Source organism: Tenrec ecaudatus, chromosome 1, assembly GCF_050624435.1.
Source record: "Tenrec ecaudatus isolate mTenEca1 chromosome 1, mTenEca1.hap1, whole genome shotgun sequence".
In the NCBI taxonomy this organism is placed as follows: Eukaryota; Metazoa; Chordata; class Mammalia; order Afrosoricida; family Tenrecidae; genus Tenrec; species Tenrec ecaudatus.
The window spans coordinates 143883673-143907403 of NC_134530.1; the positions used below are offsets into that span (position 1 = coordinate 143883673).

General features: G+C 53.7%; 1 protein-coding gene and 1 non-coding gene across 3 annotated transcripts; one reads left to right on the forward strand and one right to left on the reverse strand.

The window, feature by feature from the left end:
* The first annotated feature begins 2850 nt into the window (after positions 1 to 2850).
* On the forward strand, positions 2851 to 19785 carry LOC142436968 (glutathione S-transferase Mu 1-like). 2 transcript variants are annotated; one of them, XM_075540286.1, is made up of 9 exons: positions 2851 to 3093; positions 11329 to 11416; positions 12891 to 12966; positions 13382 to 13446; positions 13710 to 13791; positions 13885 to 13985; positions 16346 to 16441; positions 16527 to 16637; positions 19262 to 19785. In XM_075540286.1, the coding sequence occupies exons 1-9, from the start codon at positions 2918 to 2920 to the stop codon at positions 19349 to 19351; spliced, it is 885 nt and encodes a 294-aa protein (XP_075396401.1). In that variant the 5' UTR covers positions 2851 to 2917; the 3' UTR covers positions 19352 to 19785. The 2 variants fall into 2 exon arrangements, with proteins under 2 accessions (XP_075396401.1, XP_075396402.1); XM_075540287.1 differs by lacking the exons at positions 2851 to 3093; positions 11329 to 11416 and adding an exon at positions 12488 to 12583.
* Positions 19786 to 22954: 3169 nt separating this feature from the next.
* On the reverse strand, positions 22955 to 23093 carry LOC142438108 (U4 spliceosomal RNA). The gene has a single exon (XR_012782551.1). It is a non-coding gene; the product is annotated as a U4 spliceosomal RNA (small nuclear RNA).
* Between the last annotated feature and the right edge of the window lie 638 nt (positions 23094 to 23731).

Here is a 23731-nt window from a genome sequence, read left to right on the forward strand (position 1 = left end):
CCGTGTGCAAAGGGAAGGGGAGGGAGGCAGAAACAGCACACGGCTCTGGGCAGTTTGCTCCCCGGGGGCTTGCTTCTCTGCCGCCGCGTGCAGCCTTCTCGTGGTCGGGAAGAAAGCCAGCTAATCCCCTCCTTCACGGGAATCGACTGTGATCGCATCAGTCTGGTTTGTGCCACGCTTATTGCGGATCTACCCGCCTATTAAACTCTGCCGTCACTGAATTCTCAGAGCCACTGGGACAGGTTCTGGTCAACGTGGCTGGCCAGGGTTCTCAGTGGTCTGACAGCTGGGCCTCCCTCATGAAGTGATCTAACATGAGTAACCAACTCCATGGTGGGGTCTGCTGTGAGCACCAAGTGGCCGCGGGAGTGCTGGGGTGGAGTCATTGTTAAGTACTGTGCCGTCGCTTCAAGAGGGACAGTGACCAAGAGGAAGGCCCTCGGCAAGACGGACGGACACATGGCCGCAACGAGGGGCTCAGACATCAGAACAATTGCAAGCACGGCGCTGAGTCAGGGAGGGTTTCCTTCTGTTGTGGGTCGGGACTGACCGGACAGCACCTGATGCCAACAGCTACATATAGAAATCACACACATGTAGAAGGAGCACACCCATCGCTCCACAGCCAGATAGCCGAGCTCCAGGTCAGTCCCTTTGGAGACCATATATATGTATATGTATGTGTGTATATGAATGGAGGAGGTATAGTGGTTATTCGTTAGGCTCCAATTTCCAGGTCAGCAGTTGTAAACCACCAACAGCTCCAAGGGAGATAGACTGGGCTTTCTACTCCTGTAAATAGGTGTGCACTTGGAAACCCACGGGGGTCCCTGTGAGCCAGCCTTGGCTCTATGGCAGCGAGTTTGGTTTGGTTTCATGTCTCCACATGTGTTCATGTGTGTGTATATATGTGAGCATATGCATGTGTATGCCTGCATATATGTAGGTGAGTATACATGCATGTGTGTGTTTCCTTTACTCTTCTCCAGGATCAGCCGTCTTGGAGTCCATTTCCCTGCAGGATGATAGAATGTGGCCTTTCACCCTCCTGGTGGGGTCTTTATGTTTTGGGGTCTGACGAGCAGAACCCAGAGTTTCTGGCAACAGTCTAGGTGGCAGGGGGCAGGGGTGGGTTGAGGGCACATGAGCTGAGAGGTCAAGCTGGAGATGGACCGGGGTCAGGAAGCTGCTGGGGAGGGGCTCTGCCATCCTGCTCCTTGATTGATGCCCACAGTGTCCATAGGAGCAGACTCTACCCCAGTCCACAGGGGATGTGGGGCAGCCCCTGATGCTACTTCCCAGCTTACACTCAGGACCCCGAGCACCACGTGTGGGATTTACAGAAAACGACATGGTGAGCAGGGAGCTGAAAGCAGCTCTCTGAAGAACCTGGGCCGACCCTGGCCGCTCCTCTGGATCCCCGCGCCCAGACTGGAGCCATCTTAGGTACCCAGTGGCTTTGTGTGTTTACCCTCATCTTTGCTGGTGACAGTCTGAACCTGGAAGCAGAGGCTGGAGCAGAGCATCACCTGTTCAGTGGACCTGCAGCTTGGCGCTGGTGACTCAAGGCCTCGGAGGCCTGCAGGGATACGGGAGGCCCCACTGTCTCCCATGACCCCAGCCCCAGGCTCTCGTGCAGGCTCTTGGAGGACATGCCCCAGGCTCTTCCTACATGGGCTCACAAGGCTGCTGAAGTGACAACTCCCCCACCCCCGCCCCCACCCCAATCCTACCCTGGAGCTCAGGGCCCAGGGCTGCCTGGTGCCTCCATGCTGCCAAGGCTGCAGCCGCCCACCACAGGGTATCACCCTGCTGCCCACGGCCCCGCCATGCTGCTGCTGTCCCACTGAGACGTGTCCGTGTGCACTCGCTGTTCCCCTGCGTCATCTGGGGCCCAGGGCCAGGTACCTTGCTGGCCTGGTTGAGGCGTGGGTCTTTCCAAACCAGGGCTAAGGCTTCCCTCTGTGACCCCCATGAGGGGATTAAGGAATGGTGGCCCTGTGGTCAACGGAGGGACTTGGTGAGAATGTAATGCAGCACAATCCTCTGTGCTCACAATTACAGGCCTGTAAAGCTGACTCCGGTAGGGAAGATAGAAAAACCCTTAGTACACATTCTCATGCCTGGACACAGTCCCTCCAATAGCTTCCCACACAGAGATGGTTATAAGGATGAGTCGTTCCTGTGTCTGGCTGTTCCCCGTGCCTGGAGGCCAGCTGTAGACACGAGCAATCAGGTTCTATAGGCAAACCCACTGTCACCTGCAGAAAACTCTTCTGATACGGATCACAAATGCTCCCTCTGGAGAGGGCTCAGGTCTGAGCCCTTGAACTAGCACTGGGTTAGGACACTGAGTCATCTCATGGCTTGTTTATTATGTTACCCGCTTATGGTGTTGCCCATGGAATATGCTAGCTGCAGGACGTGCCTGCCTTTTGACAGATCCGTAAGCCCCATTATAGGTGCCCACTGGGAAATACATTCACTCTCTTGCTCCTGACATAGGGACAAGGAGCCCCTGTGCTCCGCCATCTGTCTTATTTTCCACAATGGCCAAGTCGCTCCTGAGGACTGTTCAAATGTTGGGGACCTCTCGGGGCAGGCATGGGTGCCCAGTGGCTCACAGAGCAGGTGGCTTATTTGGGTCATGAGAAGAGCATCTCTTCCTTCAGGTGGTTGTAGCCAGCTGGTGCCAAGTTGTTGGGTAAGTCCAGTGTAGCTGGTTTACAGCAGCCGCTTGCCTGGTGGCCCTCTGCAGTGCCGGGCTTGTCCACATGGTGGCGGGACCGAGGCCTGCAACCTGCAGCCTGCAGCCTCCTCTGTCTCCCTGCCTCCTGTCTGTCTGCCTGTCTGTCTGCCTCCCCTGGGGCTGGGCACCTGAGGGACACCATCCACCGCCCAGTAGACAGGCTGGCGCATGACTGAACCCCCATCAAGAAGACACATGATTCCGGGTTCAGCCAGGACCCCACTAGGAGGAAATTTGGCTGATGCAGATACCTGCTCTCTCGGCAAGGCAGGAGGCAGGGCCCTGCTGGCCCTCAGCTGTGTGGAGCCCACTCAGTCTCCCTCCCAGGACCCCAGGCTCCTTAGGTACGTGGCCACACGTGCTCAGCCTCAGCTTCCCTCTCTTGCACTGGCCCTCCCTGACTTTCCCAGCTCCCTGCCCTCTATCTGCACTGCTTCTGAGATGCAAACTGATCTCTCAGTTCATTTCCTTCCCTCTGAGAAGGTTTCCCTGGAACGCTCAGAGCTGGGAGGGCGGCCTCCGGTCCTGGTGACACCCCCGCACGAGGCAAGGAGACAGGGCTCCTTGCTTAGAGGCCTGGTGGCAGCTCCTGAGAGTTTGGGTGGCCTCAGCAAAAGGAGCTTCTAGAATGGGAGCCCTCAGCAGGACTCCAAGGAGGAGGGGGCTTTGACCAGGCTCTTCAGGATGGGCAGCCTGGGAGCAGGGCCTTTGGAGCCTGCATGGGAGTCTCCCTCATCCTCTGCTGTGGGGTCAGGGCCCCAGAGGCTGCAGTGGAGGCGCTGGCACTGCCCTGGGCCTGCAGAACAGTGCCTGCTGGGATGGGGTCCAGGGGAGGCTCCTTGCCTTCCAGGAGCCAGTGCCAAGGGAGTTGCCTGGGAGGATTGTCCCAGGGGGCTTCCTCCAGGGCTTGCTCACTCTCCTTCCTGCTCAGTAAAGGCGCTGGCAGGGGGATTCCGTCATCAAGAGAAGTCAGGTCCCCCATGGCTAGCATGTACTGAGCACTTACCAGGTGTCCCAGGTCCTGGTGGTGCTGTTCTGTCCCAGCGATTCTGACTCAGGGACCCGAGGGCCTGGTTCAAGTGCTAACCTGAAAGGTGGCCATTAGAACCCACCAGAGGCACCCTGGAAGGCTGACTTGAGGGTGGGCTTTCATGTCGATTTCAGCCCAGAAACCCATGAAGCAGTTCTGGTCTGCAACACAAGGGGGCGCCAAGGCTGGGCATCGTCCTGAGGGCAAAGACCAGCAGTGGCAGGAGCTGCCAGGACCAGGCTGAGTCTCAGGGTTCACCGCATTCACAGGGGCAGCCTCACTGCATTTCCCATCAGCCACTGCTGCCAGGGACAGGGAGGGAGGACACAGGCCTCCAGAGAGGTAAGTGAAAGGCTCATGGAGAAAGAAATGGCTGTGAGGTTGGTTTGGTGGCTGTTCACTGCCACAAGTTCCTGGGTGGCAGGAGCAGTGAAGCATGCAGCTACTATCCAAATGGCTGGCTGTTCGCCCCAATCTCCGACACAGCTTCAGGGGAACATTGGCTAACTCTTAATGAGACACAGACAGGAGAAGGAAGACTCACCAAGGAGCAAGAGGTCAAGTGGCGTCTGAGGATCCACGATCAGGGCACTAGTTCATGGAAACAAGGAAGTGGTCACATGATCATGATCGGTGGTCGATCACCATGTCACAGCCACAGGTGGGACTACGGAAGCTGAAACAGGATCGTGATTGGGACGTGTGCATCATGGTGGCGGACGAGCTTACAAGATTGGTACAGGGCCTTTCAACTACAACAGCCAGGGCACAGATGAGAGGGCATGACTCTTGACTGTGACCCCCAATCCTGTACATCAGAGACACACCAGGCAAGCCCCTGAGGGAGATTGCCCCTCCCTGGGCCAGCTGGAGAGTGGGGAGGGAACCCACTTTCCAATGCACTCTCCCTGAGGGCAAGACTGCTCTCACCCCTAGTTCATCATGGTCAGAAGGAATCCACTAAGGGATTATTTCACACGGGGACTCTGCAAAGGGATTTGGGGTTTTCACCGTGATCCACAGCCTCCTGAAAAAGGGTGCTCAGAATTTAAGCTCTAATACAGATATAAAACAGGGGACATAATGATTGTTCTCTGATGCTGAGGCAGTTTACCTAAAGAGGCCAACCCCTAGGCACAGGAGAGAGAAGACCTGGTGGCCTTTTACAGAGTCAGGGCTGGGTGGGCAGCGGGGACAGTGTGGGCGAGTGGAGAGCGACAAGCCTGCGCCATTCCCAGGCTGCCAGTCTGCAACACTTGTCTGTACATTGCTTTACAATCAAGTGACTTTAAAATCTGGCTGTTTGCCTTTGGGTGAAAGGAGGCGAACACTCCTACTTATCTCACGGGGGAGTTCAGGAGTAAAACAATGCTCCCTCGGTGCCAGCATCCAGCCAGTCTACCAGCAGTGGCCACTGTGTCTGCAGAGCGCTGACTGACAACCTGCGATAGCGGGTGACACTCAGCACTTGCTGAAAGGGAGGAGGACTTGAAACATGAAGCATGGCAGCCGGCAGTGTGGATCACAACTTAACGTAACAACCCCACACCCTCACCGCCAAACTAGGAGGCAGCATCGTAATAAAGGGAGAAAAGAGGGACGTGGTGACAGACGGTGCTGGATCCACAACCAGTGCGCACGGCAGCAAGGGATGCATCGCACCGGGCCAGCCTGCTGCACAAGACCTCTTCACAGGGTTGAAAGGCAGGGATGCTACTTTGAGGACTAAGGTGTGCCTGAGCCAAGCCAGGTTTGAATTGCCTCGTAGACACGGAAAGTTGGATACTGAATAAAGGGGAACAAAGAAGAGTCAGTGCATCTGAATCCCGGTGCTGGCAGAGAGCACTGGGAGTACCACGGAGTGCTGAAAGCCCAAACGAATCTGTCTCCGAAGACCTGCAGCCGGGATGCTCCTTAGAAGCAAGGAAGGAGAGCCTTCATCCCGTGCGCGTTGGACAGGCCGCCAGGAGGTCAATCTTGGGGAAAGACAGCATGCTTGGGAAAGCAGAGGGGCAGCGAGCAAGGTCATGGCCACAGCGGCTGCCCCAGTGCATTCCGGCAAAACAGTGGGGATGCGGTGGACCAGGCAGGTGTCATTCAGCTGTGTACAGATAGGGTCACTGTGAGCTGGCGCAGACTCCAGGCTCCTAACAACAACATTGTTCCTGAAAGGCCGACATGCCAGGATGCTCCAGACTTCCCTCCTAGCTCCTGGGGATGTGGCCCAAGCCTCCAGTCCCCCCAAAGCCCAAGGAACTCTAGCTGCGGTGAGGCCGTGCCTGACTGTTCTCACAGGACAGAGCTGCGTTCCTGCACGTGGGCAGCGCCAAGGTGGCAGCTGGCCAAGGGTGCGTGGCGGGCTGGGCTGGAGGGGCGCATCTTCCAGGGCGAGGCTCTGGGAGGGAGCTGGGCTGACCCTCCATAGATGGGCCACATACTGACCAATGCATGGCCTTCCCTGGTGAGAATTTCCAACGTGACCGGCAGGGAGCACTGCTGCACCGGACAGGCTGGGACATCAGCGCCAGGTACTGGTGACTGAACAGTCATGCTGCTGGGCACCTTGCCCCCCAGGAGCCACCAGCCTTCTCACGCTGCTGACTGCGTTAGGGTTCAATGGCCAGGCCGCCCTCCTGCCCCTCCCTTGTCTGCACCTCTCCACAGTGGAGGAACTGCTGCCCTTTATGCAGCGAGGGGGGTGAGCTTGGCACAGAGGGGCAGTCCCTGTCTTGCTACAGCCAAACCCAACCCACTGTCACCGAGCCCTTCCCCCTCCCAGGGACCCCCAGGAGGGAGCAGAGCTGCTCTGTGGTTCTGAGACCTTAACCCCTCAGGAGGGCAGACAGCGTCATCTTCTCCCGCTGAGCAGCAGGTGGGTTTGAGCCTCCTTCCGGTGAGCAGCCCAGAATGTCACCTACTGGGCCACCAGTTACCCTCACCTGCCACGCCAGCACCTGGCCCTGCCTCCTGAGCAGGGCATAGGCCAAGAGGGGTGGTGAGCGTGGGCAGGAAGAGCAGCTGGTGGGTCAGGGTTGGTGTCTCTGCTGAAGGTCAGGGGATCTTAGACTAGGGTAGCATTGCCCAATAAGCATGGTAAGCACAGGCTTCCTTGTGCTTGTTCAGAAATCCATAGTGAACAGTTTCACATTTTTTCCCACCGGGTCAAAGATTCTGCTTCTAGGTACGACTGGCAGCTCGCTCTCTACCCCTCAACCCCATGGCATCAAAGCTTCGCTGCAGATTGACAGTCTCTGACAGGAACAGGACTTGGCCCTGGTGGGGTGGTGGTTACACCCTGGGCTGCAGTCCGTATGGTGAGCAGTTCGAAACCACTGTCCGCTCAGAGGGAGATCGACAGGCTTTCTGCTCCTGTCAATTTACAGTCTCAGAAAGCAGGGGGCTCACTCTACGTCAGCACTGACCCGATTGACCCCATGGCAGTGAGACAGGGTCACATTGGTAAGGTAAGCAGGGGCGTACTTGGGCTTGCTGACTAATCTGTAGCAAAGATGTGCTGAGACCCACGTGTAACTGTTCCCTCCAGATGGGTCAGTAAGCACAAGTACCTCCCTGCTTACCTTGCTTCCTGGGTGCTCCACCCCTGCTCCTGACCCTCGGCTCCAAGAAGCCAGCCTCTCCATCTCTCTCTGCCACATCTGCACGGCCCAGCATCACCTCTGCTTCCAGTTCAAATGGGCAGGCCGCAGTCACATGGAAACCTTCATGTTTGCCCTCTGTGACCTCTGAGTCTCACAGCCCTGCCTCCAGGGGAGCCAGCTTGGGTTGACCCCAACATGGGCAGACTCCCCAGAAGCACCCTACCTGGGCCAGAGGCTTCAAGGCCCAGCTCCTGTCTCGTGGGGCCACCTGCTGTCCTCCAGCCCATCTCTCCCACTATCCTCTTATGCCATTCCCTCCCCCCTCCCCCATGACCTGCACTCCTTGGCCTGGAGGGGAGCAGAGATCCCAACAGTTCCATGCAGGGGCCTCCCCGCAGCCTGGTGAAGGCACCTGCCCAGCACCGGTGGAGCTCTGGCTGTGCAGCCACCCATTGACGCCACGGCAGGTGTTTGCAGCCCCTGGCGGCTCTGAATATTCTGGCCTCCAGCAGCCACAATTCTCCCCCAGGGATGGTTGGAAGGGCACAGTGCACCTAGACGGCCCTGTGCCTGGCACATGACTGCCTCGGTGCCAAGTTCATCCAGTGTCAGCTTTCCCCGTTTGGGCGCCCTCTGGCCCTGGGGTTCAGTCTTAGGTCCCGGGGCAGCCAGGGAGAGCCAGGCGTTGTGCCAGTACAAACAGTGATCCACTGGAGGTGTCCTGGGTCAGGTCTGTATTCCTCTGAGCCTCAGTTTCCTCAAACACAGAATAGGGGGGAAACAAGGAAATCAAAGGGGAGTCTTGAGGAAACTGCGATACCGGGGGCTTCAAAAAGGTCGCAGAAACAGGGAATGACACGAGTTTGACAAGAATGACGCAATTGTTCCATGAACTTTTTGTTTCATGCGCTGTTGCCAATGGGTTGCCTAGATCAGCGGTTCTCAACCTGTGGGTCGTGACCCCTTTGGGAGTGGAGTGATTCATAACGTAGCAAAATGACAGTTATGAAGTAGCAAAGAAAATCATCTTATGGTTGGGGGTCAGCACAACATGAGGACCTGTAGGAAAGGGTCGTGGCATTGGGAAGGTTGAGAACCACTGGGCTAGATGGTCAGAGACTTGGAAGGAATACAGTTGGAGCCTTGAAAAAAGGTTTCTTCTCCTGTATTTTCTTACTACCTCATTCTAAAAAAAATGCTAATTACCATAATGTAGATGAAGAAGCAGAAAACTTGACAAAACCAGTGACATACAAAAAGCAACAGCAAGGAAAACAGGAACAGATTTGCATCAGTACAAACCAAGCGCCTGATTTGAAGCACCCCTGTATCTGAGTGTGCACTAGATGGCCCGGAGGCCCTGCCTGCCCTCTGCCTTCCCCACAGCCAAGAGGCGGGGTCAGACATGCCTCCACGCCCCTCCTCCTTTCCCTGCTCCCCCCACGGCACTCCGCCTCCATGCTGCGTTTCAGCGTCCACTGCAGCGGCCACACGGAACTCCCAGATCACACGCCCCATCATGGGGTTCATGATGGAAGTTAATAGGTCCACACACGTTAGGATCAGCAAACAGTAAGAATACAGTTCTTGGTCTATAGCAACACCTCTCCTAAGGCAACAGCAGCTTCTCCCTCGTCTTTAGCCTCTCAGCCACGTGGACCTCTGCCTCCGTGGACCAGGACCTGCCACTCAGGCTCACAGTCCCATGGCTCAGTCTCTGTGCGGTTCCGCTGTTCTGTCTGGCCTCTGGTCTCAGCCTGGCTCCTGTCCTCTGCCTTGGAGTCTCTGTGCCAGTCTCTGGCGGCCCGGTCTCAGCCTCCACCACTTCAGACAGATCTGGAGCTGCTTTGCCGCTGGTCCTGGGCGTTTTCCTCTCAGTCTGAGATGGCTTGAATACACTGAGGAATGGCTTTGGCTTGGGTGTGGTGTTTGTCTTTCAGCTGAGCGTTCTAAACCAAACTCACTGCCTTGGAGTTGATTCTGACTCAGAATGAGCCCACAGGCAGGGGAGAACGAACTACCCTTGCCGGTGACTGCCCTTGTGTCTTTCTCCCAAGGAGCAACTGGTGGTTTTGAACTGTGGACCTTTCGGTTGGCAGTCCAATGCACCACCAGTACACCACCAGGGCTCCTTCGTCAGCTGACCATACCTATAGGAAAAGGAAGGATGGTGTCTTAAGGCACGCCCTTTAGTGAAGTCCAGTGTAAAGATGTCCCTAAGGACACAAAGCATGTGAGTGGGTTACACCTTCTACTAAGGTCAGGGTTTAACCCCGTCTTAATCCTGTCCATTAGTAAAGCAGAGAATTCCTTCCAAATTGGAGTAATAGCCACAGAAATAGAGCCTGGAATTCTAATCCGTCCCATTCGGAATTCTGGCTAGAAGGGCCAGACTAACAGACCATGCCTCAGGGTAGCAATGGCAGGCAATGATGGTGGCAGTGTATTAGAGGGCTCAGAAAGCAAACTAGAGTTTTGTATGATAGGATATTGATGGATGCAAGGTAAGCTTATAAAACATGTTTTTGTTATAACTAACTAGAGGGATATATTTATTTTAAAAAATACATTTTTGCTGAAACACCGCATAAGCCCCTTTTAGGCGGTCATTTGGTGTCACCCCCTCTGACAGGGCCATCTGGTGAGGTCCACCCTGCACTCCCCTCATGCCATCACTGTTTGCATCACCCGTGGAAACCTCCCTCATGCCCACCTCTCCCTGCTGTCTCTCCCAGCTCCTGTGCCCCCACCGGCCTGAGGCTGTGGGCCCAGGAGATCCTGGGTCTGAGAATCGATCTGATTGTTGGATCCTCCTCCTCTTTCTGCAGAAGTGGACTCCTCCTTTGGCAGGATCAGGAGCTCCGGTGTCACTGTCACCCCAGAGCTGCACTGCCACTACCCTCAACTGCCATGCCAGCCACCTGGCCCTGCCTCCTGAGTGGGCGCAGGCCAAGAGGGGTGGTGAGCGTGGGCAGGGGTTTCTGGAAGCATTCTTGCAGTTCCTACTTCACAATGCTGAAAGACTTCATGAGGCAGAAGGACCTTTGCAGACCCAATTCTCTTTACTGAGGGAAAGGGAAGTTTTAGGTATCATGGTCTCAAAAAGCACATGTCATTTCCGGAAAGCGTACCAGTCTGCTGGGGGCTGCGCCGGAGCTCAAGACTAAAGATGGCCAGTTCCAGAGAGCGGGGAAGAACCATGTGAAAGAACACCCAACCCACACGTGCAGAACCAAGAGCTGCAAAGTCCCCAGCGGCCGAGGGAATGGGGGCCCTTAGAGGACCAGCAGGCTCTTATGCTGGACACATGTGGGGGAGTTCCCACCTCTGCTGCAGAGCACAGGGAACCAGAGAAGAGACCTGCAGCCTGCCCGAGGCCTGCTCTAACCCCTCCCATCCCCACTGGCTAGGAGGCCGTGGTTGATGCTTTGGCTGATCTTATTGGCTGCATTTAGGTGCACCTGTGTGATGTCATGTTGCCAGTGCCTAGGTGTTTCCCATAGGTATTTGATGGGTGCCTGGCTTCCCTGCACCCTTTTATTGTGGTCCTGCCAGGTGATTTTTGCCTGTACAGGCATTGGAGGGAAGAATATCCCTATTCTAGATACCTGTCAGGCAGAAGGTCAGGGGATCTGAGGTGTGTCCTGGCTAGGGTAGGATTACCCAGTAAACACAGGCTTCCTTGTGTTTAGTTACTAATCCATAGTGAACAATTTCACACACACACACACACACACACACACCACATCAAAGATTCTGTTGCTAGGTATGACTGGCAGCTCGCTCTCCCACCCCCACGGCATCAAAACTTCTTTTCAAGTTTACAGCCCCTGACGGGAACAGGACTTGGCCCTAGTGCTTACTACTTGGACTGCAGTCTGTATGGTGAACAGTTCGAAACTACCGTCCACTCTGAGGGAGAATGACGGGCTTTCTACTCCTGTCAACAGTTACAGCCTCGGAAAAGCACAGGGCTCGCTCTGCGCCAGCACTGACCCGACTGACCCCATGGCAGTGAGACAGGATCAGAGTGGCAAGGTAAGCAGGGGCGTACTTGGGCTTGCTGACTAAGTCTTTCCTGCGATCTTGACTCTGTAATGCTCTTCTGCCCTCAGGAAGAACAGCTGGTGGGTAGAACATTGTTCTTGTGGCAATCACGCCCTCCGTCACAGGTCGGAGTGGCCTCGCCACCGGCGGAGCCACGCTGTCAGACCCCAGGCTAGGGGAGTCTAGGTGTTCTCTAAGGGCACACAGGAGTCAGGAGTCTCAGCTGGACTAAGGCAGGGCTCCCACATCCGAGGGTCTGACCCCCGGTGTAAACTGGGTTGTGGTGGCTCCGTGACACTGGTTCTCTGGACAGTCCTGCTGGCTCCCCGCTGGCCCCCTGCTGGCCCAACTCCTCCAAGGAAAAGCTCTCTCCCCTCTGGGACCGACACCCTCCTGTCACGGTCCTGCCCTGGGGGCGGCTGGCAGGGCATTTCTGCAGTGACACCGCAGACGGCAGCCTCCTTGCTGGGTCTGAGTGTGGAAAAGTGGGCTGAAATCTGAATTTCCTGCTGCTCCTGTGGCCATTTGCGCCTCATTGACCAGGCCGGGGTCCTTCTCAACCATCAAGGGAAAGCTGTGGGGCCACGTTTGTTTGCTGTTCTCTGTCCGGGAGGTAGGCTGACACTGGGTTCCTGCAGAGGGGAGTCATCCTGCCCTGGCTCCCTGTGGGGTGCGGACTGAACCCTGGGTGGGGCAGCCCCGCTAGGGCAGCCTGGGCCACACAGAAGCCTCGGGACGGCTGCAGGGGAGCAGAGCGCGGACTGAGCAAGGCCCCGGGGAAGGGAGGCCAGAGCTTTGCTCTGTGTTTCTGGTGTGTCTCTCCAGAACCTAGCAGGTGCCTGAGTCGGGGCAGAGGGGGCACTGAGGGACCAGGCGCCTTTTGTTTCAGTGCATCCAAATCTGTTTCACACTGGGCTCTTCCAGACTGGCACAGAAACAGCAGTTACTCCCTGGGATTCTCTGAACCAAAGCACTAAGTTGGGTTTGGCGTGCCCAAGGCCAGGCCCTGGGTGGAACTTGGTGGGGGCGGGGCTGGCCAGGAAAAAGTGAGAGAGGCGGAGCCAAGAGCCCATATCAGCTTACTAGCAGAAGGCAGTTCCAGAGTCCGGGAAAGCTTGCACCATGCCTGTGATCCTGGGTTACTGGGACATCCGAGGGGTGAGTAAAGCGACCCCTTTGGTGGTGGAGGTGGGGGGCTGGCAGGGGTGCAGTGGGGTGGAAGTGCTGAGCAGCTGGGGGAGAATTTGGGGATGATTGCTCTTCCAGGCTTGGCTGGGGCTGTGCCTGGTCCTAGCCTGGCCTTTGGAAACTGATGGTCACAGGGCTGGGGCTGGGGCTGGCATATGGAGGAGCATGGAGGGAGTTTCTGGCCTGTCCCCTTCTGTTATTGGGGTGCCCTAACTGGAGGAAGAGAGTCAGGAGTCAGGACCCCTCAAGGCCATCGCTTCCTCTGCTCTCCCTCCAGCTTGCACATTGCGTCCGGCTGCTCCTGGAATACACCGGCTCAGACTATGAGGAGAAGAAGTACACCTACGGGGGCGGTAAGGGCGCCGTGTGTGGGCCCTCCACCATTTTTAACATGCTTTGTAAAAAGCAGCTCTTGCCCCACCTCTGCATGTCACCGCCTGAGTGATCTGGGGCCCGCCTCTGCCTGGGGCCCTGCGGCTAAGCACAGCACGGGCCTGCCTGTGCAGGACACTGGGGGGCGGGGGGATTGCTGCCGCCCTCAGCAATGAGGACTGGGGGTTATCCTCTCCGGAGATGCCAAACCAAACCCCTGCTGTGGAGGCTGCCTCACCTGGCAAGCCTTACTCCTGGGAAGATTTGGCTTGGTGGGTCTCTGAGCTCCCAGAACCCCCTTCCCCAGACCCACTGGGCAAGACCTCCTGGATGGTTTCTGTGGGCGGGAGGTCCGATCCTCAGAACACGGTTCTCATTGGATTGTTTCCACCTCAGCTCCTGACTATGACAGAAGCCAGTGGCTGAATGAGAAGTTCAAGCTAGGGTTCGACTTTCCCAATGTAAGTCGGGGTGGGGGCAGGGACAATTGGCCCGAGGCCTGGCGGTGTTAGGGTGCCGAGCCCTCTGCCCTCCTCCCACTCCTGGTTCTCTCCACTGCCTCTCCGTGTGTTCCCTATGGCAGGTCATGCGGGTGCTGTACACATATGATTGAGGGCCTCCATGGGTCAGGCCCTCCGTGTGCCGGGTCCCAGCTGTGTCCTTGCACAGGGGCCGGGGCGCTGGGGGCCTGGTGGGATAGCAGAGCTCCCTATTGCTCTTGCAGCTCCCCTACTTGATTGATGGGCCTCACAAGATCACCCAGAGCAACGCCATCCTGCGCTACCTTGGGCGCAAGCACAACCTGTGTGAGTGGGCAGAGGCAGGGGCAGGGAAGGGGCACGGCCTGGCTGGGGGGAGGGGAGGATGCCAAGGGTGAGTGTCTGACGATCTGGTTACAGGTGGCGAGACAGAAGACGAGAAGATCCGAGTGGACATCATGGAGAGCCAGGCAATGGACACCCGAATGGAACTGGCTATGATGTGCTACAACCCCGACTTTGTGAGTTCTCCGTGGGCTGGGCCGGGCCAGGGCTGCGTTTGAGTGGGACTCAAGACTGTGCTCCCAGTGACAGTGGTCCTGTGTGCAACGGAATCCCCGGCTCCTCCGAAGGACCCTCAGTACTGCGTCATCTTCCTCCCTCTCACCCAATAAACGCTGCGAATCAATCCCCTCTAGTCTGAGAATGAAGTCGACTCCCCAGCCTGGAGAGTGAGGGGTTCACTAGCTGTGGAACTTCTTCCCAATGCGGAGGGGCTTTGTCTTTTTAAAAGTAGGACATTGTTCATTATTCAGAAGTATTACAATGTTAAGTGAAGTTGCAAATGGTCTGTTTTCAGTGAAGTTGTTGATAACCCAAATGGTGAGTTTATAACCGAAATGGGCCTCGGGTTTCTCTGTGGTATCTGATGCGATCTACACATTTACCAGGGCAGCTCCTCTTGCACCACATCACGGTCTTCTGGCCAGACGCAGAATTGCAGAAGAAACTGTTAGGCCTTTTTTTCAACTGCTGATCTAGTCAAAGATTTTGTTTCTAGAATTGATAGACTTATTATATACACTTAGACTATTTCCCTTGTTCCTGCCTGAAGGGCTTCCTTCTCAGATTTTGTTTTATAATCTCTGAAGTATGAGAAAAACATGGACTCTCCTGAGTTCTGTGTATACAGATTAACATTCTTATAAAAAGTTATTTTCAAAGGGGCACAAATAATGACCTAATACATGTCCTTGCTAGTTAGACGTTTTTAAGCATGATTCAAGTACATGTGTGCTTTGTCTGTTTACATTACATTCAAACTTGCTTATAGCTTTTCCTACTAAACTGTATGTCTATAAAGATTTCACAAATCCTCACTAGATGAAGCAAAGGGGTCCTGGTGGAAATATAAACAGCTACTGCCGTTCTCTCATGCGGGTTTTGCGCTCCGGTTCCCGTCAACCAGGTGATCTTGTTCTTCAGGGAAGTTCATGGCTCCCTGGCTCTCCTCTTTCTCGGCCTGGTGCCTGCACTGCATGTTTCTGAACACGGGCGTTCACTCACCCACTCGGCTGAGCCTGGAAACCAGCAGCCTTGCCCGTGGTCACTGGGAGTGAGTTCACCTGCAGGACTGACTCCTGAGCTGCTTCCAGGGAGATTGTTTGACTTCGCAGCCCCTCCTTCCTCATCTCAGCAGAACAGGATCCACATCACCATTTTCTTTGATGTCCAGGCCAAGGTTTAAGAGAGGCATCTGTGATGTAATCTTGTCACGCTAAAGTGCAGGCTTTAGTGGCCAGTCAAAATCCTGCCGCTGGACAGAGGAAATATCAACTGTTTCTCTTGGCAGAACCTGCTTGATGGCCTCGTTTCTGCTTTTCAAGCATTTAATGATTTCTCCCTGGTGACAAGAATTCAACGATGGAAATGCTGAGATAGCGCTTCCTTAGATAAATCCCCCCGGGAGCTTTGAAAACCTGAGGGACTGCCTTCTAGAACTGTTATCCACTCTGCTGAGTCCCAGGCGCTCCCACAGTCTTGGTCTAGAGGATGAGCCTGGCCACAGAGACCCTGCTGAATCCCCTTTGAAGAAGCTGCAGGCCCAGCTGAGCCCGCAACGCCTGCAGCCGCCACCAGGGCGGCCCTCGTGCAGCTCCAGGCTTGGTGGGAGCTGAGAGGCTTCTCATGGGTCCTGATGACCAGCAGCAGTGTCGCCCAGAGTCTGTCTCTGCAGGGATGCCCTGCTGTCCCTCCTCCCTGTCAGCATCTCAAAGTCTCCTGGTCATTCAGGAGGCCATTCAAATGCCCTCCCGGTTCTTGTGCCCCCGACCAGCCAGAGCCCCGACACCTGCCCCTGAGCTCCTGTCCTTGTTTCTGCGCCTCTGAGTGCTTCCCTCGGGCAGGGCCTCAGCCCCGGAGCCTACTGACAGGCAGGTGGACTGAGAGCACAGGGGCAGTCAGATCAGTGTCACTCGCCTCTCTGCCTTCTGTTGCCCTGACAGAGGGGCCTTCTACACAGTCCCCACTGTCCCTCTGCCCCAGAGTCAGTGCCGACTCAGACGGACCCTGGGGGGCAGATAGAACTGCTCCAAGAGATCCTGAGTCTGAAAGTCTTTCCTGGAGCTGACCACTCCTCTCTGTCGCAAGGAGTGGCAGGCGGGTTTGAACTGCTGACCTTGCGGTTAGCAGCCTGATGTCTAACCATAGTAGGGGTCTAAAGAATTCTGTTTGGATTCAGTGGAAGCCTGTGACCAGGGAGGGGAGTCTGAGGAGGATAGCAGCTCCCCCGGGGCCAGCTGGGTCAGCCATCAGTGGGGTAGCTGCCTTTCTCTGGGGAGGGAGAGTTTCTGAGGGAGGTGACAACTCTTTTCTGCCTCAGGAGAAGCTGAAGCCACAGTACTTGGAGGCCCTGCCTGGAAAGATGAAGCTGTACTCGCAGTTCCTGGGGAAGCGGCCGTGGTTCGCAGGGGACAAGGTAAAGGGGAAGGAGATGGTGACAGGTTGCTGTCAATCTTCCTGATGGTGGCACCTCAGTCCCACTCCTCCTTGGCTTTCTGCAGACCACTTTCGTGGATTTCCTGGCTTATGATGTGCTTGACATTCACCGTGTCTTTGAGCCTAAGTGCCTGGACGCCTTCCCAAACCTGAAGGACTTCATGGCTCGCTTCGAGGTAATGTCCCTGATTCCTTTTTTTTCTCCTTAAACAATTTACTGACTTGATTTACATATTATACAATTCTTTTAAATATATATGAGAAAGAGTTGTGCATTCATCAGCATGATCAGTTTTAGGTCATTTTTCTTCATTCTCGCGTCCATTATTATGAGCTCTCGATTTCCCCAGCTTCCCTCCCTATAAAGCTATTAATCTGCTGAACATCTCTATAGATTCACCCGTCCTGAGTTTTATATAAGGGAAATTATATTTTTAAAGACCCGAGCACCACCTGCAGGATTAAACACAGAAAACTTCAATGCCTCCTCCCCCCAAAAGCAGACAATAATAAGTAGAAGAATGTAAGACGTAACCTAACAGTGTGTGCAGTCCTCCACCTTCCGCTGCACTCGGTCTGGGGCCAGACTGCTCACATCCTTTGGTCCAAGGACCAAGGGAAGTCCACGGAGGCGTCTTTCCCGTGGGGCTCTGTGAAGGAATGTTTCACTCTCACTGTCACCTGCAGCCTTCTGCAAACCGAGTGTTCAGTGTTTAAATCGAGGTCACGCCTCCCCCTCCCCAACTAATTATGGGTTTATTATTAGTAAGTCTTCGGTTGGCGTGCTGCTTCACGGTGGATAAGACGAGACGTGATCCTTTCTGCTTGCAAGGCACCAGCTGATAGCTGAGCCCCACTCTGTTGGAACACCCCGATCTTCAGGGATCATTTCATGAGGGCGGCGTCAGCAGGGCCACTGCACGGCTTCTCCTTAGACTCGGGCCTCCCTCCTGCTTCATTCTCCATCTCCTTGCCTGTCCCAGGGGACTTTCCTCGTTTGGGAGCTCAAAGAAGCAAGAAGTGGCAGGCCTGGGCACTCGCTGTATGCCAGGCTCTGTCTGAGTGGTTTTCAGTTCAGGGGCTTCAGAGATGCTGTGCAAAGTGCCAGGACTTTCTAAGAGCTTCTGAAGCCTCCCGGCATTGTGCCAGCTATACTCCACACCACAGGAGACACCATGGATAAATGATCAGCCCCGTTTTCTAGGTGAGGAAACTGAGGCGCAGGGGAGGGGCGTTTCAAGGTCACACAGCCTTTCACCCTGGGCTTCCCGTCAGCGCCCAGGGGCAGGAGCCAGGGCCTCTCTTTTAGGGAGAAGGCTGACCTTCTCTTGACTGAGTTTCACAGTCCGTGGAGAGTCGCTGAGGCGGAACTGAGGCGTGTGTCTCGCTGACAGTGCTAGGCCGGTGAGAAGGTTGGCTCGATATTACCTTCCCGAGACACAGACTTATTTATACTTGGCCCCCAGAATGCTTTGCGGCACTTGGATCCGCGCCTGGGCCAGTGGGAATTCGCGGGTCTGCAGAGGTGCTGTGGTGGAGGGTCTGTGTGGGTGCCCCTGGGAGGACTTTCTCCAGGGTTCTCTGGTGGACCAGAGTGCTCCCTCCTCTTCTGCCGGTTCTGCCTCCTCACTGTTGAGGGCTCCCGTCTCTGAGATGGTCAGTGCGGGTAGTGTGCCTCATGTCCACTGACGCGCTCCTTGGACGAGGCCCTGGGTCAGGCACAGCGGGGCCTGCAGAGCTGGCCCTGCCCTGGAGCCTGCCCTCCAGCAGCACACATGTGGGGACAGGGCCTGGACACGCCCCTTACAGCCACTTGTCCATTGCACTTGACCACTCGGTTTCAGAGCAACCCAGTCTAGGTGGTCCTAGATTTGAGAATTAGAGGCAGTTAGCCAGCGGGTGGTCAGCCTGGAGTTCATGGTTCCTTCCCATGAAGACATGTGTTCCCTTGTTAGTTCTCATCTGGTTCTGGTGCTGGTCCAGGCTGAGCCCCTGGGAGGTGACAGAAGAGCTCAGAGGGCCGTGAAGGTCAGCTGTGGACGGCGGCCTGCAGTCTGCTGGGGCTTGATCTCACTGGCTGAGCGAGGTCTAGGGGTCTTTGAGCTGATCTGTCCTGCTGTGATAGTCCCAGCCCCCTGACTCTCAGACTGCCCAGCTGGAAGCACAGTGAGCCTGGGCTCAGGTATGGGCTGTGGAGCGTGGACTCCCCCAGTGGAGAGATTAGAGTCCGGCCCTGCAGGCCCTGCTCTCCCTTCTCCCCCTTGCCAACCTTCAGCCAGATCTGCTGAGTCATTCATTCCCGGAGGGCTGGGAGTGACTGCAGGTTGGCAGGCGGGCCCTGGGCCCCTTTTTGCTGCTCGGGCACCTCTATGTGTGCAGCTCTGGGGCGCTGGCCAGGAGCCATGAGCCTCCCCGTGCAAAAGGACAAAGTCTTTTCCACAGGGAGTGTGAGGTCTTCCGGTGGGGGCGGGGAGGGGCGCAAGGCCAGGAGAAGGAGCCCAGGCCTGGGAGAGACAGCCAGGGTGAGTCCCAGCCCTGTAGGGGACGGAATCAGTGAGCAGGGGAAAAACATTGAAAGGTCCGCCCCTCAGTTCCCCCTGGGAGAGATGGTGAGGTGACTGTGGAGTGTCCTGCAGCCAGTGCCAGGAGTTTTGTAAACCTCCTGTGGAACCTGTAGCACTTTCATCTGCCCGCCCTGGGCACCCCTCTGAGCAAAGGAGAATAATAGTCATAGAGGTATCGCATCAAATTCTTTATTCGAGGGAAACCTGAGCCCTGACCTTGTCTTTCCTCCCCTCAGGGCCTGCCGAAGATAGCCGCCTACATGAAGTCCAGCAAGTTCCTCCCCCGCCCTCTCTTCGGAAGGCAGGCCCAGTGGGGCAATAAGTAGGGGCTGTAGACCCAGGAGAGGGGACAAGGAGCCGGCCTGACCACAGGAACCACCAGCCCGCTCCTCTGCTCCCCACTTCCTCACTGTCCCCCTCTCACCACCCCAACCCTGCACTATCCTAACCCGTGAGAGCCCCAGCTCCCACCGCCCTTCTGCCATCTGGGTCTCTGGGAATGTGTGGGGAGTAAGGGGACAGAGGTACATGAATTCTTGCTACTTTCTTCCCTTCTCCCTACTCCTCCGTTCCTCACCAGGGGGTCCCCACCGAAGGGTGTTTGTGCCTAGGAACTTCATTCATTCGAATCCATGAGGCCTTGTGTGTGTGCTTCTGTGGATCCTGCGGCTGTGGGGAGGGGACTGAGCTGGCCACAGGGGTGTCACATCCTGGAGGACTCCCTCTTGTCACCCTCACCTGGACATTCTCACTGATTCTGATCCCCCCCGCCCCCAACAATAAAGTCAGCAGAACACATTCCAATCTCGTGTCATTGTCATTCACCTTGGCTTTCACCTATCTGGAGCATCAATTCATTGAGGAGAGCATCCATGTCTCATTGGACGGTTTATGTCTGATGCCCATCACGGTGCCTGGTCCTCAGTAAATGTGGAACCAAACCTGGAAACTTTAAGGAACGGTTTCTGGGGGAGGCCTTGGAGAGCTGTCCGGTCGTGAATGGGTTTTGGACCTCTGAAGAGGTTGTCTCAGCCCGTGGCGGTCTACAATGAAGGCTCGAGATTGAAGCCCAGCATGTCTGGGAGAAGGCAGCATTGGCTCTCCCTAGTTGCTGGTTGACCAGGTCTACTTTTTGGGCTAAATTGGTCAGATCTGGCTGGTTAGGACGTGGTGTTACCTTACTCTCAGGCATCCCCAAGGAGCAGGGCTCACTGAGAGCCATCTGTAGGAGTCCAGTCCTCTGGTCATGGGCGCACCATGGAGCTGGGCCTCCCTGAGCATCCTCTGAGATTTAGCCCATAGCAGAGACAGGATTCGGGTACGAATTTTATTAGAGTTTGTCCAGGTAGTCACCCCCTACTATGTACTTTCTGTAGCTCTTCAATAAAAGGGCACCAAGAGGAACAACATTAACAATAATTAATAAAGAAATGATTTAACATATAGAACTGGTGAGATAAAATATTAACAAAAGTCTGTAATAGACCAGATAAGAAACAAGCTAAACTAAATGCAGTTACATAATTTCATGGCAACTTGAAGATATAAACATGTACGGGCAGAGTCTAGCCCGTCAATCAGGTCACAGCCTGACGGTACCTCCTTATGGGTGCACCCTTCTCATAAGGAGGGTCCTGGGGACCTCCCCCCACCTCTCTGCCGTCACCTTCCTGTTGAAAAGCCATGCTGGCAGCTGCCGAGTCCTGTAACGCTGCCAGTGCCATTGGATCAACAAGACTTTGCACCCGCTGGCCGTTGATGCCCCTGCATTCTGCATTGTTGCCTGTGGCTGCATGAGTCTGAAGGGGGATGGATGGATTTATGGACTCAATCTGGACTGGGTTGGGGTAATCCCTTCTTAAAATAAAAATCTCTCTTACGCATATATGAGTGTCACTGGACTTGTTTCTCTAGCCTAGCTGGCCTAGCACAGTAAACATTTATTAAACATGAAATTAAAAAATTTTGTGTGAAAATTTTAACATCTAAAAAGCAGAAGTGATAATAGAAAAGAAAAAATTATAAGCATCAAGGGCAACTTTGAAAAAATATAAATAGTATAAAATATTAGGTCACATGACACAGGTATATATGCAGAGCAGGGTTTGGCAGATATCTTCTGTAATGTGTCCGAGACTAAATGGTCTGTCTGGCAGGCCACATGGCCTCAACCTGGGCACCTGTGAATTCTGCCACAGATAATCAAGAAAGGAATGGCAGTGCTCTGTTTTAATACAACTTTATATATATTCATAAGCCAATGCTGATAGTTGCTCTAAATTTATATACCAACCACTAAAACTAGTGATAAAGAAATTGAAGAATTTAACCAACATCTTCAGCCTAAAATTGATCAAACACTCAATGAAGATGCACTGATCAATACTGGTGATGGAATGCAAAAGTTGGAAACAAATGGGAAGGAACAACACATTAAAAAAAAATCTCTGCCTTCAAGTCAATTCCAACTCATAGTGACACTATAGGACAGGGAAGAATTGGCCTTGTAGATTTCTGAGACTGTAACTCTGCATAGGAATAGAAAAGCCTCCTCTTTCTCCCAAGGAGTGGCTGGAGGTTTCAAACTGCTAACCTTGTGGTTAGCAGCCCAACACATAACCACTACACCACCAGAAGAGTAGTTGGAAAATATGGCCTTTGTGTTAGACAGGGTTCTCTAGAGAAACAAAACCAGGACACTTATGATTGTATATATCTATATTTATCTATACATATCTTTATCTATCTATCTATATGAATAGATAGATATACATATATAACAGCTAATTAGTCCAAACAGCAGTACAGAGGGCTCAGATCAACTCACTTCTGTGAAACAATTAATATACTGGAAGTTCTTCAACTCAGGAGGGTTGCTGGATTCAAGGTCAAGGGAGCAGACAGCTGAGTCTTCTGTAGAGCAATGCAGGTGGTCTGGCCACAGGCAGCAAAGCAGGGCAGGTCATCAACAATCAGCCAGATAACAGGACCTGACAATCCCAAGCTCCAGTGATGTATGCACCACCAGTGCGGTGACACAGGTCTCAAAGGAACATCAAACTCTGGTGACAGGATCCATGGGTTGGATGTCCTAAGGGTAGTGTAGCTCGCTAGTTAAGACAGAGAACTAAGGCAATCTCATGCTGGTCCAATCACCAGCGAGCAAGAGAGAGACAGGAGGGGCTTTCCAAGCTATTTATCTCTTTGCCTGCCAATCAAACTACGACTTTATTAATCTTACATGTTCCTATTGGCCAGGTTGGCACAATAAACCTACCTATCACAGCTTTGGTGATCAAAACAAACCTTGAGATCACACCTTGAGAATTATTCAAGATCAATAACTTCTTCATCACAAATGCAAGGCATCCCTGAGAAGAAGCCACATGGACCTACCCTGATGTAGGGCTGATGCAGGACCTCAGCCCTGGGTGCTGAGATGCTTACACACTCACTGATATGGTTTTCCTCCTGTAGTAAGCATCATTGCGTGTCTTTTGTGAGACTGAGGAGGACTTTGTAGACTGGTGTTGGACATATGGGCTAATGTTGAACTTAAGGGCTTGGGTAACACTGGGTTAACATGCTTTCTTAATGTGTACTTACCCTTTATATAAAAGTCTCTCTTATACATATGAGTTTCTGTGGATTTGTTTCTCTAAAGTCTCCAGACTAACACATTATAGTGTTAGCACAAACAGCAACTATATATATGGACTTTTCCAGTGGGAATACAAAAAATCGAAGCAACTACATCTGTGGCATGAGATAATGGAGAAGTTCAATTTCAGTAAGGAAAGCAAAAATCAAGGCCAGACTGTGAAACAGATCATCAGCTACTCATATGTGAGCTCAGGTTGAAGTTGAATAAAATTAAAACACGAGAACATGAATAAAACGTTGAGTCTATCTCCCCTGAAATTTGAAAATATCTCAGGACAGTCACAAATTGCCATTGCCAAATTTATGTCAAGTCATCACGGCTGGATATTGGGAAAAGTTTTCAATTAGCAATAATTGCACCTTGATTAAGCCTCACTGACTCCAATATTGTCATTGTGCAAAGCTCTTTTCTGTCTTTTCAATGACTTTCTGCTCTCTTTACATAAGATGTTCTTGATGTCATCCCACGGTTCGTCATGTCATCTGTCATTAGTGTTCAAGGGGCTACATCTGTTCTTAAGATGTTTTCATAATCCAGGTGAGATAGGCTCAAGGTTTTATTTTGATTCTCATGAATTAAAAAAATCATTTTATTGGGAGCTCATACAACTCCTATCACAATCCATATATACATTCATTGTGTCAAGCACATTTGTACGTTTGTTGCCATCATCATTCTCAAAGCATTTGCTTTCTCCTTGAGTCCTTGTGTCATTTTCCCCTCCCCGCTACCCCTCCTTCATGAACCCTTGATAATTTATAAATTATTATTATTTTGTCATATCTTACACTGTTCAACATCTCCCTTCACCCACTTTTCTGTTGTGCATACCGCAGGGAGGAGGTTATATGTAGATCCTTGTAATCGGTTCCCCCTCTCGACCCCACCCTCCTAGCATCGCCACCCTCACCACTGGTCCTGAAGGGATCATCTGCCCTGGATTCCCTGTGTTTCCAGTTCCTATCTGTACCAGTGTACATCCCCTGGTCTATTCAGATTTAGTAAGGTAAAATTGGAATCATGATAGTGTGTGTGTGGGTGG